The following is a 16,117-nucleotide window of genomic DNA, read 5'->3' as shown; positions in this document are numbered from 1 at the left end:
TCCAAAGAATATGTATACTTGAGTTTGGCAATTTATAGGAATGATATGTCTATATAATAACACCAGACAGAGCTAAATTTATGCAACTCTTAAATTGTTTCAAAAAGAAATTCTAGTCAATATTAATTATCAATCCGCACTAAACAGGACAGGAAATACGAATGGAATAGCACTTAATGGATTTGATCTTTCTTAAGTAAAAGATACATTTGGGTTTGATGAAGTAAATTTCACCAAGCATGCAAATGACTTTGTGTTAAACATCCCATCAGGGATCGATTATAAATAAATTATCCATTCAACATCTTTCTTCATTTACTGATAGAAACACGGGTGCGTGATCCATTTCAATTAGCTGCTAATGTTCAGCTCAGACCAGTTGTTAGAAAATGACACAGAACGGAATGAAACCATTATGTCGATTAGTGTGTGAACTTTGACAGCCCTAGGGAAGGCGGAAGGGGAACCTGTTAGTAGTTTTACATGTATAAAGCTATTTGCATGTATATGTGTGTGTGTGTGTGTGTGTGTATATATATATATATATATATATATATATATATATATATATATATATATATATATATATATATATATATATATATATATATTTATTTCATGTAAAGCTGATAGAACTGCATTTTGACCAGAGGTAAAATCTATGGCAGACTGCACTTGCATTAAACTACAAACTGTCCATAGACAGAATTGGCTGCATGGCCACAGCAGCAAAACTAGCAGCAACAGCTGTGCTAACACAACTTCTTTCACGAGCTCCCTCTCTCTCTGGATCTCTCTAGCTCACTGGATCAACACCTCCTCTGATGATTTTTCGGCATCAGATTTGTGCATTTCTTGCTGATATACAGGATTTGGTGATTTAGGGCCAAAGCAGCTGCACTCGTACATCTTCCTATGCACTGTGAAACGTTCCCATCATCCCGCTATGTTTCATACAGGCTCTGAGGTCGGCAGCCAGATTTTCTTTTTTTCGTAGTGAGTAAGAGCAGCTCAAACATTCAGAGGAGAGGAAGCCATTCGTGTGACACAAATTTGGATTTGATTTTAAGGTCTATTTCTAGGTCAATGTGAATTGATAAATATAAGAACGCGGAGAACACTTGATATGCGAGGACACGGTGAACAGCGAAACTGTCATCGAGACGGTCTCAGAGGTCAGGCGTTAAGGGGCATCACGAAAACATCAGAGGTTCTCTCATTCATTGATTGGCTTTAGTTTGGAGCTCTTGATTTGACTGGATTGGAATCATCCCATTTTCTGACTACAGGCAAATATTAACGGCTGCATTTTTCCCTTTCCCCCTTCCTCCTCTGGCTTTACATAAGAACAACATTGCCATGGTTGCGTTTTACAAATAATGATCAATGAAAGCAAACATAAAACAACAAAACTGTCAGCCCAGGCTTGTTTGGGCTTTAGTTTGATGACATCTATGGTTGCTATTGCCAGAAGTCATTCATAAAACTTCCACTTCTTGTCCTTTTGCGAAAACCTGTTGTTGATGTGTTTGATTGGTTGCTTGTTTTTGAGTGTCATACCCTCTTTAGTTGTTGCTGTTTGATGAGGAAACAAGAGCATGTTGGAGTGCGGTGTGAGTGGAAAGGCCCTCTTATAAGCAGCATGTAGAGAAGAATGGTTTCCCAGCAGGCCCCCTGGGTGCCACAGGGGGTACCAAGCTCAGCCAATGGACCGGTGACGGACTCCTTTGTTGTTCTCCTGGGCGTCGGGGTCCCGACACGCACAGTCTTCTCGAATGTCACATGACATAGGGAATGGAATCACCTGGCACAGACAAAATATCAGAAAGAGGTTGAGTCCAAGAACCTGAAGTGATGATCATATTCACCATAATACAGCAGTGTAATACACATTTTATTAATTACATTTCAAAGATAGTGATCCAAGGGATTAGGGATAGTTCACCAAAAAATGACCAGTTTTTCCACAATTTACTCAACCTCATGCTTCTATGACTTTATTTCTTCTGTGGAACATAAAAGATGACAAAAAGTTATGATATAAGTAAAAGGCATGAGAGAGAGAGAGAGAGAGCGCGATGCACAAACAATTATACCAGACCAATGAAAAGTGAAAAAACTAGAATAAAGGAAACAGGAAAGTGTTGAGAAGCAAACTAGAAGTCCATGGTAATGAAACTAAAAGAACATAACTGTTACAAAAATCTTTTCTTTCATTCTTTTTTTTTTCTTTTCTTTTTTATTTACAGGCTAATTTCTTTTAATAGTGCAAATTAATAAATGTAAATGTCAGCAGTTAAAAGAATCAACATTTACAAGCTAATTTTTTTTTTTAACGGTGCAAATGAATAAATTTAAATGTCAGCATTAAAAGAATGAAAATTTACAAGCTCAATTTTTTTAATAGTGCAAATGAATAAATGTAAATGTCAGCAGTTCAAAGAATGACAAAGGGAAACAAACCAAGTTTTTTCACGAACATCACTGAAAACGGTAAAAAAAGTCCTTACACTTGACCTTGGTTGATACTGTGGTGAGATGCAATCTATCAAACATCAGTCAAAACTATTCTTACATGTTTGACGAATTTGGGTTGAATGGGTTTAATGATGGCGCTGAACAAAGCACAGCGTGCTCTCATTTTATAAATAACATTATTATCCTTTTATTTAGTTCTAACTGTTCTACCATTTGCGGAAAAGAGAATGCGGAACACTGGAGCTGGAACACAAACAAATACATTTGTCATTGAAAACAACTCCATAAGTACCCACAGAATGGAATACATTTTTGAGAATTTGATCTACTCCTGCACTTCTATTTGACACTAACAACACAACATGCTCATCTCAGCTTGTTTTTTACTTTTGATGTCAAACAGAAAGTGGCATCTTTTCAGTCCGTGTGAGCTATGTATGTGTGCGCTGTCAGATCAGTGCAAGCACGCTTGGATCTCTGTGAGTGCAGAGTGAAAAAAGGGGGAACGCAAGAGCGTATATGTGTACAGAGGAACAAGGGATCTCTTGTGTTCGAAGCGTTGAGGGAAGGAATGCCCTCTCCTTGCCCTGTGAAATACACAGGCCTTTCCTTTTGGTGTCCCCATCCACTGTAGGGGATTTTCCCAACTGTAAATCTAGTCCATTCATAGTGCCCACAAACTCTGGCTGACAACATTCCCTCCATTGCCACACTCCTCATTACAACCCACCAACACTTCTCCAGTTGTTAAGTGTGCGTGTGTATCTGTGTCTTCAGAATGTTTTCGTTGCCCTCAGCCATCCCTGAATTGTTTCCAGGGAAAACAAACAAAACACTGCAAAACAAAAATCTTTTTCGTGAAAAAATACTGTTCATTTTTTCTTTAAGTTTAAACAACAACAGTACAGTTCGAAGACAGAAGTGAACATTTCATCAAAACTGAGTTGTACCAGAAATTAGGCGTTTTAAAGCAACAATTCTCATTTTCATAATGTTTAACTAAAATAAAACGAAAACAAAATTAATAAAAACTGTAGAGACATATTAATAGTAATAAAAATGGCAACCAAATTATGAACATTTTAACTAAAATGAAAATATGAAATAATACATCCAAATTTAAACTAATAAAAACTATTATAGTACATCAATATAGTACATCAAGTACATATTGTTATTGTACCAAAGCCAAAATGAGTAATTAATATCTTTATAAATATGCAATATTATTTTATGAAATATAAACAATTTTACATTACATTTACATTATTTTTTACTGCTAGAATGGAAATATTAAGCAAGAAAAATATTAAGTTTATACTCAAGATATTGGAGTATGAATTTGTCAAGCTACCACTAATATGCTGTTTGCTTCCAAATAAAGGACTTCTTAACTGACATTAGGTGACGCCAATGCAGGCAAACTGACTTTTAATGTTCAGTTCATGCCCCTGAGACCATGACATCTGGATAGTATAAATATCAGCATTTCACGAGAGTCAGACAAACTCTGACATAAGCTTGAAAGAAGTGAAGTTGAGAAGTCTGCAGGAAGCTTTTGACAGTAAGCTGAGCTGTCAGTGCTCTTTTCCTTCACCAAACCTTGAAACCGCTGAATGTTCTCACAACATTTCTGTCTTGATGTCATTGGGACAGCAGTAGAGGAACTGAGATTCCTCCAGTAGCCTCAGTAGTACTAAAAGAAGATTTGAACAATTGCCTACAACAATGTAACGAAGCTCATTCAAAAATAACTTGATATTGTTTGTTTTTGTCACGTAAAAATGAAGTTTAGTAGTTTTCAACTGGTTTTGCTTCAAAACTCAAACATCAAGTGCCAGCCCGTCACAGTTTGAGACACAAATATAAATAGGAAATGTCCTCTAAAATATACTCATATACAGCTGCACATTGTCTTTATAGTTTGACTGTTTGGTTTGTAAAGGTCTCTTGAAATTTGACTAAAGCCTATAATTCGATGCACAAACAAACCATTTTAGTGAGTTAATGTACTCTACATTTGGGTTGGATGCACCAGTTGAGATCCTAAAACTGACCTACAACAACTTTCCCAAAATCCCATTTCCATACGACTCCTCTGTGTTCTCTACACAACATAGAGAACAAAAGCAATGTCGTTTCTTATATAGGGTGCAATTCTACGTTAAATAAGCTAAGGATTTATATTGGGGCACATTTTGCATCTGCGTTCAACAGAAATCTGGAGGCCTTTGGTAGAAAATTGTTTAGCGGCACCACTAAACATCAACTGGAAGCAAATTTAGTTCTCCCGTCATGACCTCACCTCTAAAATGGAAGACCTCATCATTACAAGGCATGGATTCAAATCCTGGTCATCCTCAAGTCTAACAAACTAATAGGATGCTTTGTGTCAATGTTGCTTTTCTGTCTGCTCGTAGCACGTCAGAGGCCCCGGTTAGTTTTTCCTAATTGCTCTGTGGGGCTTGTGAGGGCAGTTATCCGCTATTGATGGTGCATTTGGGAGGAAAAGACCTTGGCTGTCAAGAGCTCTGACAAATACAAGCAATGTATACTGTGAGTTACTGCAACACTGGATTGAAGAACATACAGTCCTTCCAAAGAAACAATGAAAACAGCCCACCAAAGACCACCGATAAAGACCCACTGGAAGCCACCTAATTCTGTGTTTACTAAATCCAATAAACCAACCACATCAAATAGGGGAGGAATGAAAACATTGTCTCTGTGCTGTCTGTTATGACCCGATATGACCCTGACCTACAGTAAGCGTCCTCTTTTAAGGTCATTGTGGAAGATGGCATCTTTGCGGCTCCTAAACAAAATAAAACCAAAATACAGATATCTGCCAAAGAAGGAACAAGTCATAAGAATACAACAACTTCAGCACACAATAAACATGCCATAAACAAGCATATGTTTATTGGGAGGCTCAAATATTATCCCTAAAAATGTCACTGCCAAGTCTTACTTTGGCAGCTATAACTGTCTGTCATTTTCTCAGACAAGCCTAACTTGACTCTTTCCTAATGTACACAACAATAATAATAATAAAAAAGTTTTTTTGATAGAAATCTCATGTTCAGCGAGGCTGCATTTATTTGATCAATAATACTGTAAAAATGTTACTACTGTGAAATTTAAATACGTTTTAACATATTTTAAAACATCATTCATTCCTTTGATAGAAATGCTGATTTTCCAACAGCCATATACCAAAAAAAAAAAATCAAACAAACAGCCAAAAAACAACAACAACAAAAACAACATTTATTTGATATAGAAATCCTTTGTAATAACATAAAAGTCTTTTTAAAAGTCTTTCTTAAAGCTGCAGTCGGTAACTTTTGATGCTCTAGCGGTTAATAAACAGAACTGCTTGCATCTTGCGGAAGAACATCGTAGCCGGAACTACTTCTCTCTGTTTATGTCTATGAAGAATCACAAAGGTACTGGGTTACTCCGTCACAGTACCCCCGAAGCAATCTAAAATAGTCCGAATATAAACACTTATTATAGGTGCACCCTAGTGATTCAGAACAAGCTAAAAACACGGTTTGGAAAATGGATTCATGGTGTACTCGCTTATTATATAGACCCTTTTAAAGTTGGCAAACAAGGTGACGTATTTGTGTGGGCGGGGCTTAGCTGGAGGCAGAAAGATTCCCCTCAACACTTGAACAAACGGTAGCTAGCGAGTTATCTTAGCTTGTTTTTTTAACAATGGCTGGAGAAAATCTGAATATATCTGCTTTATCTGAATATTTAAGGTCACTCACTGTCCGGGACCGCGATAATTATTTGAAAATGTTAACTTTAACGGACGGAACCAGATTGGTCGACCCGTACACAATCACTCATTGGATGGATGATCTGACAAGACTACCTCCGATTGAGTGGCCTGACATCTACACTTACCTGATAGAGATACCGAGCATGTATAGTAAAGAGAAACTGAGGGCGTATAAATCCTTAGATTAAATAAAGAATGACATTACAGTAAAATTATTATTAAGATGTAAATATTTTATAGAAATAAAAATTCTGAAGACTGCAAATTAATGGGAAACTTTCTGTATTTATTCTTTCCTAACCATGTTCTTAAATTCCGGTCACAATTAATCACAACAATGTATATAACACGTTCTCCGTCGATTCTGGCAACCAACAACACAACAAGACGACATTTTAAGCTCCTTAAGTAGCTGACCCTGTGTTGGTTTGTATTAGCCGCCTCCAGTTTTCCGTTTGTTTTGCCTCCAGCTAGCGCTGTGACGTACCTGTGACGTCCGCGCAAAAGGGGTCTATACATTTTTCTCAATTTTGAACACAAACAAAGTTATGGACCGCAGCTCTGATTGGTTGATTTCTTACCGGGAGCGGTCCGTAACTGCAAATGGCAATAGGACCACTGGGAGGAGCCAGAGGAGCTTGATTTTTTCACAGATTATCTGTCTCATATTCTACTGTCAGGACATAATGACAGGTTTAACAAATATGTAAAAAATATATTTTTACAAAAGTTACCTACTGCAGCTTTAATGCATCGTTGCTGAATCAAATCTGCATTAAAATCTTACTGACCCTAAACTTTTGAACAGTTGTGTAAGTTTATGGTCGTTTATGGTCGTAGTTTTACCCGCTAAATCAATCAAATTCATTTGAGCACTCCAAAAAAAGAAACAAATAAAGTTTTATAAAACTGAATTAATGAAAAAAAAACACCTCCTGAGTAAAGTCTGTTAGTGGTTTAGTTCATTTTTATGATGTCCCCTTTTAATCCGCTACTGTACATTATGAATTTGGGTCATTTGCAAATGCTTCATTTTCTGGTTCATTTGAAGTAAAAGCATCATTTAGCACAATTTTACAGAAACTATAGAAAAATACAGTACCCAGCTCACTAAATGAGGATGAAACCATTATTGTTTGGCTTTTTAAATCTTGATCTTAAGTTGATGCTAATTAACTGTGTCACCCTCATTGCCAAATAAAGAATATCAGTGCGAACGTATTATTTTTCGAGGGAAATGTCAACATGTTTTCGTTTATGTAATGCTCAAGATCATTGTAGTGTGGATAGTAATTAGTTCACAGTGCCATATTGAATGTATTGTAGAAATGCTAGGAACAGTTGTGTTTACTTAGAGTAAACACTTTCAAATGAGTCCTTTCTCTTTTCAGTTCACTGTGAGAAGTGTTTGCCCCAATTCTGATTTGTAACCGCTACAGTTGAAACTTTATTGCAAAGTCTAACAGTTTCTTTTAAAAAGCCAGATAAAAAAGGCTTGCAATGTCACAAATCGTTCCTGTACACATATAAAATAATAATTTGACCCTTTCATTAGTACATTTTACTGAAAATGATGCTCTTCACAGAAATCTCTAAAAAGCTTGTCTGAGGTCGAGAATGCAGCCAAGAGAGGTGGAGCTCAACTGTGGACGCAATTGCCATTACATAATGAAAGCGTTTACATTATTACTCCCTAAAACTCCCTAAAACTCCTTAAAATGACACGACAAAGATGAAAATTAAGCATTTATTGGCTTCTCTAAATACAAAAATTACACTGGGCAGACACACTTACCCTGTGGCGAAGCAATTTACACCATTATTTGCTTTTGGCAGCAACCTTTCAGAATACATACAAGAATGCTGTAAAATTTCTTTGGTTCTAAACTTACAAAGCCAAATTCCTTGTTTACAGCCACTTATTAGCACAATTCAGGCCTGACAATGAATCGGTCAGCAGCTCAGCTTCTGAGGGGAGGAGGATGTGCAGCTAGTTTTATTATTTGCTTGGGTAATCCTCTGCCGTGACAAAGCAAACGTCCCCTGAGTTTATAGGTTTCTATATGATTTACAGCCGTATTTAAATGTCAAGAGTCCAGCTCCAACTGCCGTTTCTAGACCTTTCACAACAAGTTGTGTACTCTGCCGGGAAATGCGTCATCACACATGCCAACTTTTTTTGTTTTGGCACCATGCCGTGGGTAGAGCGATCCAGTGTGCTTCCAGAGTTCCCTGTTGTAACTTTGTAGAAGTTACTTCATTCTTTGTCTGTCAAAAGAGAAGTTCACTTTCTCTGGTAGCCAGGAAAACTTGCTCAAGGAAAAAGCAAGGGAGGATCAAGTGAAAGAGGATGACAAGTCCACTGGAAAAAGAGCAGTACACAAGCGTGCAGAAAAAGCCTTTCTAGGGCTATTTACCATCCTCACGGATCTTTCTCTTTGTTGGAAAGTGAGGTGAACGTCCATATGGAAATGCTATATGCAACCGTTTGTTGCCATGGCTTTGGAAAAACACCCAAACATATATGTGCGTGCTACATCTACAATGTCTACAATGCATTGTGGGTAGGGTTCAGAGAGTTTCCCCCGCTTCTGTGGGTGTCCTTAAAAGTTTCCTCTCCAAGGAGATAATTATTACAACGCAAGACGTATTACTCTGTCTGAATCTGTAGTAACAATGCAGATTATACAGCTTTTTACTCTGCTTCTTTATGAGTAATTGAAGCGTAAACAAGGAATTTGACTAATTAAACGTCTAAAGAATAAAAAACGTACCTTTTTGGTTTTAACAGTAGAATGGCAGCAGTCTCCACCATCGTAGTTGCAGAACGCTCGGTTGTTGATGGCGTCGCAGTAATTATCACCCATGAACGGCTAATGAAAAACAGATAAACCGGTTCTGTCATATGAAATAACTGAATTTATAAACACACAGAATACATCAGTAATATAATGCTATAGAAATGAACTGTTCTTGTGGTTCTTCTTGCGGTTCATTGTCAAACGATAATGAGTTCCCCCATAAACCCCAACAATAAATACATGTAAAACCAGAAAGCAAGAAATAAAGAGACAGCCATTCACACTTGCATACATCCGCAACTGTGCAAAAATAGACACACAGACTTGAGTCTGTTGCAATTATTTTGCCCTGGAAAAATTGAGTTAGTATTCCCGAGCTTGTGGATGGTGGAGGCCGCTTTTAATGGGGAAACCGAAGCCCTATTAAACTTATATGTGTCTCCCTTGGGAGTTACTACACATTTCCATCTTGACAGCCACAAAAGGTTGCCCAACACACCTGTGACCTTTTCCAGTTTGAAATCATCTCTCTGGCCCGACCCGAAAGCTTTCAGAGGGCTGCTAATTACCACCCATTGAAACTGGGTCAGGATGAGCTGGGTTCAAGAGTCTGCAGCTCTGGCCCAAATAAAAAATGGACCGGTCATCTTACTGCCACAGCAAGACTTGTTATAAATGAGAGAGAGGTGCAGATGAATCGCACTTTCAGAACAGAGTCACGTGTGCTTTGAAGAAATGATGTTTCTTCAAAGAGCAATATAGAGTACATGTCAAAATGTCAGTTCAGTCTTTGCGGTGGCAAATTATTTTTCAACAGCTCTTTCTTCAAGAAGACACAGTAGCTGTTTTTTTTTATTATTGTTTTATTCTCACTCACTATGATTTGAGGAAGTTGGGAACATGATACCCTCTAAATGAGGTTTCCAGGTTCGTCTATAACGCAGAAAGAAAACAAACTGCCCTTAATAACAAAGGTGGTAACAAATCCCACTTGTCTGCTTTTGTTGGCCCTGTTAAACCTGACTCAGATTAGGCTAGACTGGCCCGAAGAGCAAAGGAGAGGAAGACACTAAGCACAGCATGTTTATTTATGTATTAGGCTTCAAAGAGCGTGAGAAGATGGCAGAAACAACTGTTCAAGGTCAGGCTACAGAGAACAGACCTCCATGACTGCATAGAGCTTAAAGCTATGGCTAGGAGATTACACTCCTGAAACTATAACTAGCAGCGGAATAATGTTGTTATCATGCAAACTTACAGTGGGAGCTCAGATATGGTGAACAGAAAATTAACTGAATCATTCAAAATGATTTAAAAAAAAAAACACCAAATGAAGTTAAATAATAGATAAACAGAAATTAAATAAAATGAATATAATAATATAATTAAAAATACACACACACACACGCGCGCACACATATAAATGTAAAAATATGTGAGGTAGGGCTCACCTCGCATCCCTTAATACAGTGGAGGGCCTCTGGGTTAGGATACCACTTTAGTCCCATGGTGCACACAATATTCTGTGTGAGAGAAAATATCAGAATAACAACATTTAAATTCAGTGTTAACAATACAGTTCCATTAGAGTGACTTAACAAAACAAATAGCATGCAGTCACTGTAAGGGTTTTTCAGCAACATTGTAAAAAATGGACCGGTTCTTTCCGTCTTTGCCCCAACCTGACAGGCCAGTGTTCCCTTCTGCAAAATCTCAGCCCAACTATCCATCTTAACTGCAAGGACGGACACGGGATAAGTCTTTGCCTATCTGCTTTTTACATCTTAGGCCCAAAATGTAAAAAGATTTTTCAAAGTTAAAATAAAACTACAATCATCTGAATATGTCTTACAAGAAAATACTACTTCAGTCTTTCCACTTCAAAATGTCATTTTTAATTCTATGTGGTCCTTGCCATTTATGTGTAATTAATTGTGAAAAGTATTTATTTCAGAGGGATATTGTTTCTACACCATTTTCATTCAGTTAAATTGACAAGAAAATGTATGTGAAGCTTGCCTAAACAAAACTCAATAAATGGTTAGCTCCTATACAGCTGTAGAGGTGTTCTGAGCAGTTTTAGTGTGTTTCTATGGTGTTCTTTGTGTCTGCTTACATGTTAGACCACAAAGTCTCTGTAATATTCTGTAATATTCTGATTTCTACAAGTAAGTTTAAGGGATTTATTTGAACCCTTTTATTATCCAGCAAACCAAAATCCTGAGAGAAAACAACACTAAGCCTAGCCTCCCGCAAAAATACTCATGATTTGAGGTATCACTGCGCAGGACGAGTTACACGCTAAGGTTCAGCACACAGGGTCAAGGGTTTGTTTAAACCCTTAGCAAGAATCGCTTATAAGCCTTCAGGCTGGCAACGATTTCATTTTGAACGTGGAGAACCTTTGCTCTGTTTGTTGACGGATTTCTTTGCCTAACACACAGAACACAAACAAATAAAACCCTCTATGAGCCCAGTGTTCCGGTGGTGATGCTTTAATCAGCTAGGAATCAGTGAACGAGCTCGGCTCGAAGGATTACAGTCTTAAGAGCTTGGCTAAGTAAGAGACTCATTAAACTCCAGGAGTGCTACCCAGCTCCCACCCCTGCTGAGGAGAGCAAAAGGGGGGTGGCAGACCTCGGCGGCTCGGCCTCCTGGGTTAGCACAGGTAGAGAGGATGTTTGGAGAGGTGAAATGACGCGGTCTGGGGGAACTCCAGATGCGATGAGGAATGGAAAGGCTGAGCATAAACAGAACATTTCCAAGAAAGCAGGCCTTGGCCTTGCTGGCCAACTGTGACCATCCACACACATACACACACGCTTAGTATTCAGTGTCACACCAAGGACCCAAGCGGCTTGTTTACTCAAGGCCTAATTTAAACCGTCTGCTCCTGAACTTGTGCTTGTTTTTATAGTTTCTCCGCAGGCCTGAGCTGCACGAGTGCAACCTGCCTTCTATTAAATAGACTTTTATACTATCTGTATCAGAGACTGTTTTAAGGCCTTTCGTATTTTCCATCCTATACGGTCAAGACACGACATTTCCTGTTGGCTTCCAACCTTGTACGCACCACACATCGGCTGATTTATGGAAAACCAGATGCATACAGACAGCAGGATGTTTTCTTCCAAGTCTCGGCATTTGAACGCTATCAATAAAATTGACAGGAATAAATGGCACTCCAACAAATTCCATGAAGAAACTCCAAGGACCTTATTGGGTCAATCCCCTTGCGAGGCTGAGTTATCCTAGAAAAATCCTATGATATGGAGAATTAGGCCTGAAGAAAACTTTAAGCAGCGCTCTCGGATGCAGGCGGTGGATTTGTTTGTGCTTCCTAACTGCAGCTTAAACAATCAAGTTAAGAACCACATGGCACAGACCATAATGAAAAAGCATGAAAGGCACCACCACACCAAAGGACGTCCACAATAGTACAGAGGAGGAAATGCAAATATGGAATGAATAATCCAGACAACCTCATAACCACTGGCGGGCATGACGTCACCCAAAAATGCCATTCAGTAGTCCATATATAAATGAATGACATAGTAAAGGCGGAAATGGATATTCCTTGAGACCTGTCTGGCCTCTGTGACCCTAGCCGCAGCTATTGATATACTGTCATATGAAATCACTAGTTTCCACAAAGATACAGAAGAATAAGCCACACTTTTGACTCTTTCCATGAGTTTTAAAGAGTCACAGGCTGTTTTGTGGTTGGCATCTGTCAGTAGGACACAAAGCAAAGACCTTACTTTTGAGATAAAATCACTTGTTTCTCATCTTGCAGACTTAAAGGACTGTGAAAGGAAGGGCTGGTGAAAGAAAAGACATTCAAATGTTACAACCCAACCCAATAAAACAATGGTTTAAACAGTCACCATGTTGTCATGGCAAAGGTTTTGCATTCTTTGGTCATCACTGACCACAGTTTGAGGGGAGGAGAATATCATTCGGTTTGCCATTCTAGTCTGTGACTCTCTCAGGAAATATGAAAAGGAAATATGCGTTATTACTGTCTCAAGCTTTTGTTTGTGTCTGCTACGTATTTTGTGACAAAAGCTTCCTGAGAGGAAGTGCTTGAGTATTGGCGATGTCCAAACATCAATGCAACCACATCGTCATGCTGTTATTGTACAGACAAAATGTTTGTTTGTGGGTCTGACAATTATTTGCTTTGGAGCAGAACCAGCATCTTGTGTTTCTTTCACCTTCCTCTAGTCGTGCTCCTCTGGGGTATTCCAGACATACCCAGATACGTTTAGGGATGAGGAAAAGGAGAACCTCAACCTGCATATCTGGTAAAAGGTAAGTAAAAAACAAACAACAAAAAACAAATGGAGAGTTTGGGGTTTATGTGACGGTAAGTTAACCCTGCTTTCTAAGGCACAGGGGAAAGGGCAAGTGTCACCAATACCAATGAGTGTGAGTGTGTGGTCCAGTGTATTTCAGTCATGTAAACATAAAGATACATTGGACTTAACAGCCTAGAGCAAAAATGTATCATTCCCATTTTTGTTGTTAACGATCAATCTGATCATTAATCGTTAAGTAACAACTGCCGACTTCTCTGGTGTGTTTATGTCTTAAGGTGTTTATTTTTACTACTTTTAGTGCTTAGGTTACAACCCTTTGCTGAACTATTACACAGAAGTTTATTTCTGAGAAGTTATGTCATAATCATGTGTTAAAAAGCACCACATGGTGTTAAATATAGCTACTCAATGTTTGAAGGTTCAGCTTGTACTATGACCAGGTCTCAAAAATTTACCAAACAAATCCAGTGCAACATTAATCAAAAATATGGACAAGTTTAGAATATGAGATAAAACTAAGACCACAAACCATTTATGATAGTAAAGTGAGCCCACCCAAATCTTCCCATGATTGGGCTCTCACCTTAACTTTGGGTGGGTTCCACCAGTGGTCTTTCATCACAGCTGCAGCGCTCGTGTTGTTGGGCAGGAGGACCACACTGCTGCTAGCATCTCTACACGCCACCTCACACTCCTTTCCTGTTGGCCATCACAGACAGGGTGTTATTCATGACAATGATATATTGGCATCTGCTTCAGGGCAAATTTCTGCCCCACAAAAACAAGACACATTAACTATATATTTAGTCACAATTGAGTTATTACCAAAAATCAGCTCTTCAATACAATGCAACAGAGTTGGATTAAAAAAAATCTCTGATTATGAGAGAATTTTAAATCTAACTGAAAAACTGTTGTTGTAGGTTGCACCGGCCCTTGTGGCAATGTTGAGAATGCAGTGCAAACTTGTGTGTGCAGTGTGTTTGGGGCCTAAGAAGTAAAAGCAGATAGGCAGAGACCTATGCCATGTCCTTCCTTGCAGTTGAGATGGATAGTCGGGCTGAGATTTTGCGGAAGGGAACACTGGCCTGTCAGGTTGGGACAAAGACGGAAAGAACCGGTCCAGTTACCGTCCTTTCTGCATCGGATCACGTTGTTTGAAGGACCCTGGAAAAAAGGCCAACATATCTATTAATCATCATAAAGGAAGCTCACTAACCATCAACACATGGCAAAAAAACAAATGTGGTTGAATGTAAGGGTGGAGGCCAAGGATGGGCATGGCCTTATGCTTAAGTTGTCCATTTTATGCATTAGAAGCTGTTTAACTGACAAATGAAACAAAGCACATGTAGAATGCAAGATCAGTCTATCAGTCAAGCTGCTGATGAATAGCCAGAGGGATGACGCAGAGCAATCGTGATGCTTAAAAGTGAGTGATAGGGTGCGCATGATGAATGGAAAGCGCTGTAGGCAGTAATGGGAGGTGATGGACCGAGATGTCGATGGTGGAAAAAAGAAAACAAGGAGAGGAGAGAGAGAACACGACAGACCTGCTTGCAGCGGCTGTGCTGTCTCACCGTGTGGTTAGCCCTGTTGCAGTCGATCCAGCAGTCGCTGTTGAACTGAAAGCCATTTGTGCACTTGTAGGTACCGTGGAAAATGGGAGGAGGCGGCTCACATGTGACTGCCACACACTCACCCGACTGCCAGGTTCCATCCTCCGTACACTGCCGCTTAAACGCACGCCTGTGGTACATCACAGGCACTGACCTGCAACACATTCATTAAAGGGTTACTCCAACGCAAAATGAAAATGTTGTCATTAATCACTTACACCCATGTCGTTCCAAACCCGTAAAAGCTTCAATCGTCTTCTTTTGGATGAAAACAGGTAGGCTTGAGACTGTCCCATAGACTGGCAAGTAAATAACAGCGTAAAGGTCCAGGAAAGTATGAAAAGCATCGTCAGAATAGTCCATCTGCCATCAGTGATTCAACCATAATGTTATGAAGTGACGAGAATGCTTTTTGTACACAAAGAAAACAAAAATAATGACTTAATTCAACAATTCCTCTCCTCTGTGTCTCTCCAAATCAGTATAGTACAGTTTTGACAATTCTGAGCTGTACGCAGGCGGCGTACACTCTACCGTATCACAAGGATACGTATTTTACATGTATTTACGTTTTGGTTTGAAAGCAAAAAGCGCATCCGCACAGCGCGGCTGACAGAGAAGAGTATACACCGCCTGCGTACAGCTCAGAATTGCCAAAATGACACTACACTGATTTTGAGAGACACAGAGGAGAGGAATTGTTAAATAAAGTCAATATTTTTGTTTTCTTCATGTACAAAAATTATTCTCGTTGCTTCATAATGTTACGATTGAATCACTGATGGCAGATGGACTATTCTGACGATGCTTTTCATACTTTCCTGGATTTTGACACTGTTATTTATTTGGCAGGCTATGGGACAGTCTCAAGCCTACCGGTCTTCATCCAAAATACCTTAAATTGTATTCCGAAGATGAACAAAGCTTTTACGGGTTTGGAACGACATGGGGGTAAGTGAATAATTTTCATTTTGGGATGGAGCATCCCTTTAAGACAATGAGAGACAGATAGTATTTAAAACATGGAAGGCTGGAATACACTGTACCAGTTTTGCCCAGATTTCCAATATGAAAGAGTCACAGTCTGCAGATTTTGGGTAGTTG

General features: G+C 38.9%; 1 protein-coding gene across 2 annotated transcripts in view; it reads right to left on the bottom strand.

Moving 5' to 3' along the window:
• Nucleotides 1-626: 626 nt before the first annotated feature.
• pappab (pregnancy-associated plasma protein A, pappalysin 1b) overlaps nt 627-16,117 on the bottom strand; it is a 67,201-nt gene continuing 51,710 nt past the window's right edge. The window contains exons 17-22 of one of the 2 annotated variants that reach the window (XM_026212283.1): nt 14,948-15,167; nt 14,414-14,561; nt 13,978-14,093; nt 10,524-10,595; nt 9,046-9,144; nt 627-1,804 (exon numbers count right to left, since the gene is read on the bottom strand). In XM_026212283.1, the coding sequence (XP_026068068.1) occupies nt 1,700-1,804; nt 9,046-9,144; nt 10,524-10,595; nt 13,978-14,093; nt 14,414-14,561; nt 14,948-15,167 (760 nt within the window). In that variant the 3' untranslated portion in view covers nt 627-1,699. The remainder of the gene's footprint in view (nt 1,805-9,045; nt 9,145-10,523; nt 10,596-13,977; nt 14,094-14,413; nt 14,562-14,947; nt 15,168-16,117) is intronic. The other variant, XM_026212284.1, reaches the window with a different exon arrangement.

Source organism: Carassius auratus, chromosome 30 (assembly GCF_003368295.1).
Source record: "Carassius auratus strain Wakin chromosome 30, ASM336829v1, whole genome shotgun sequence".
In the NCBI taxonomy this organism is placed as follows: domain Eukaryota; kingdom Metazoa; phylum Chordata; class Actinopteri; order Cypriniformes; family Cyprinidae; genus Carassius; species Carassius auratus.
This window is presented reverse-complemented; position numbering and strand designations above follow the sequence as displayed.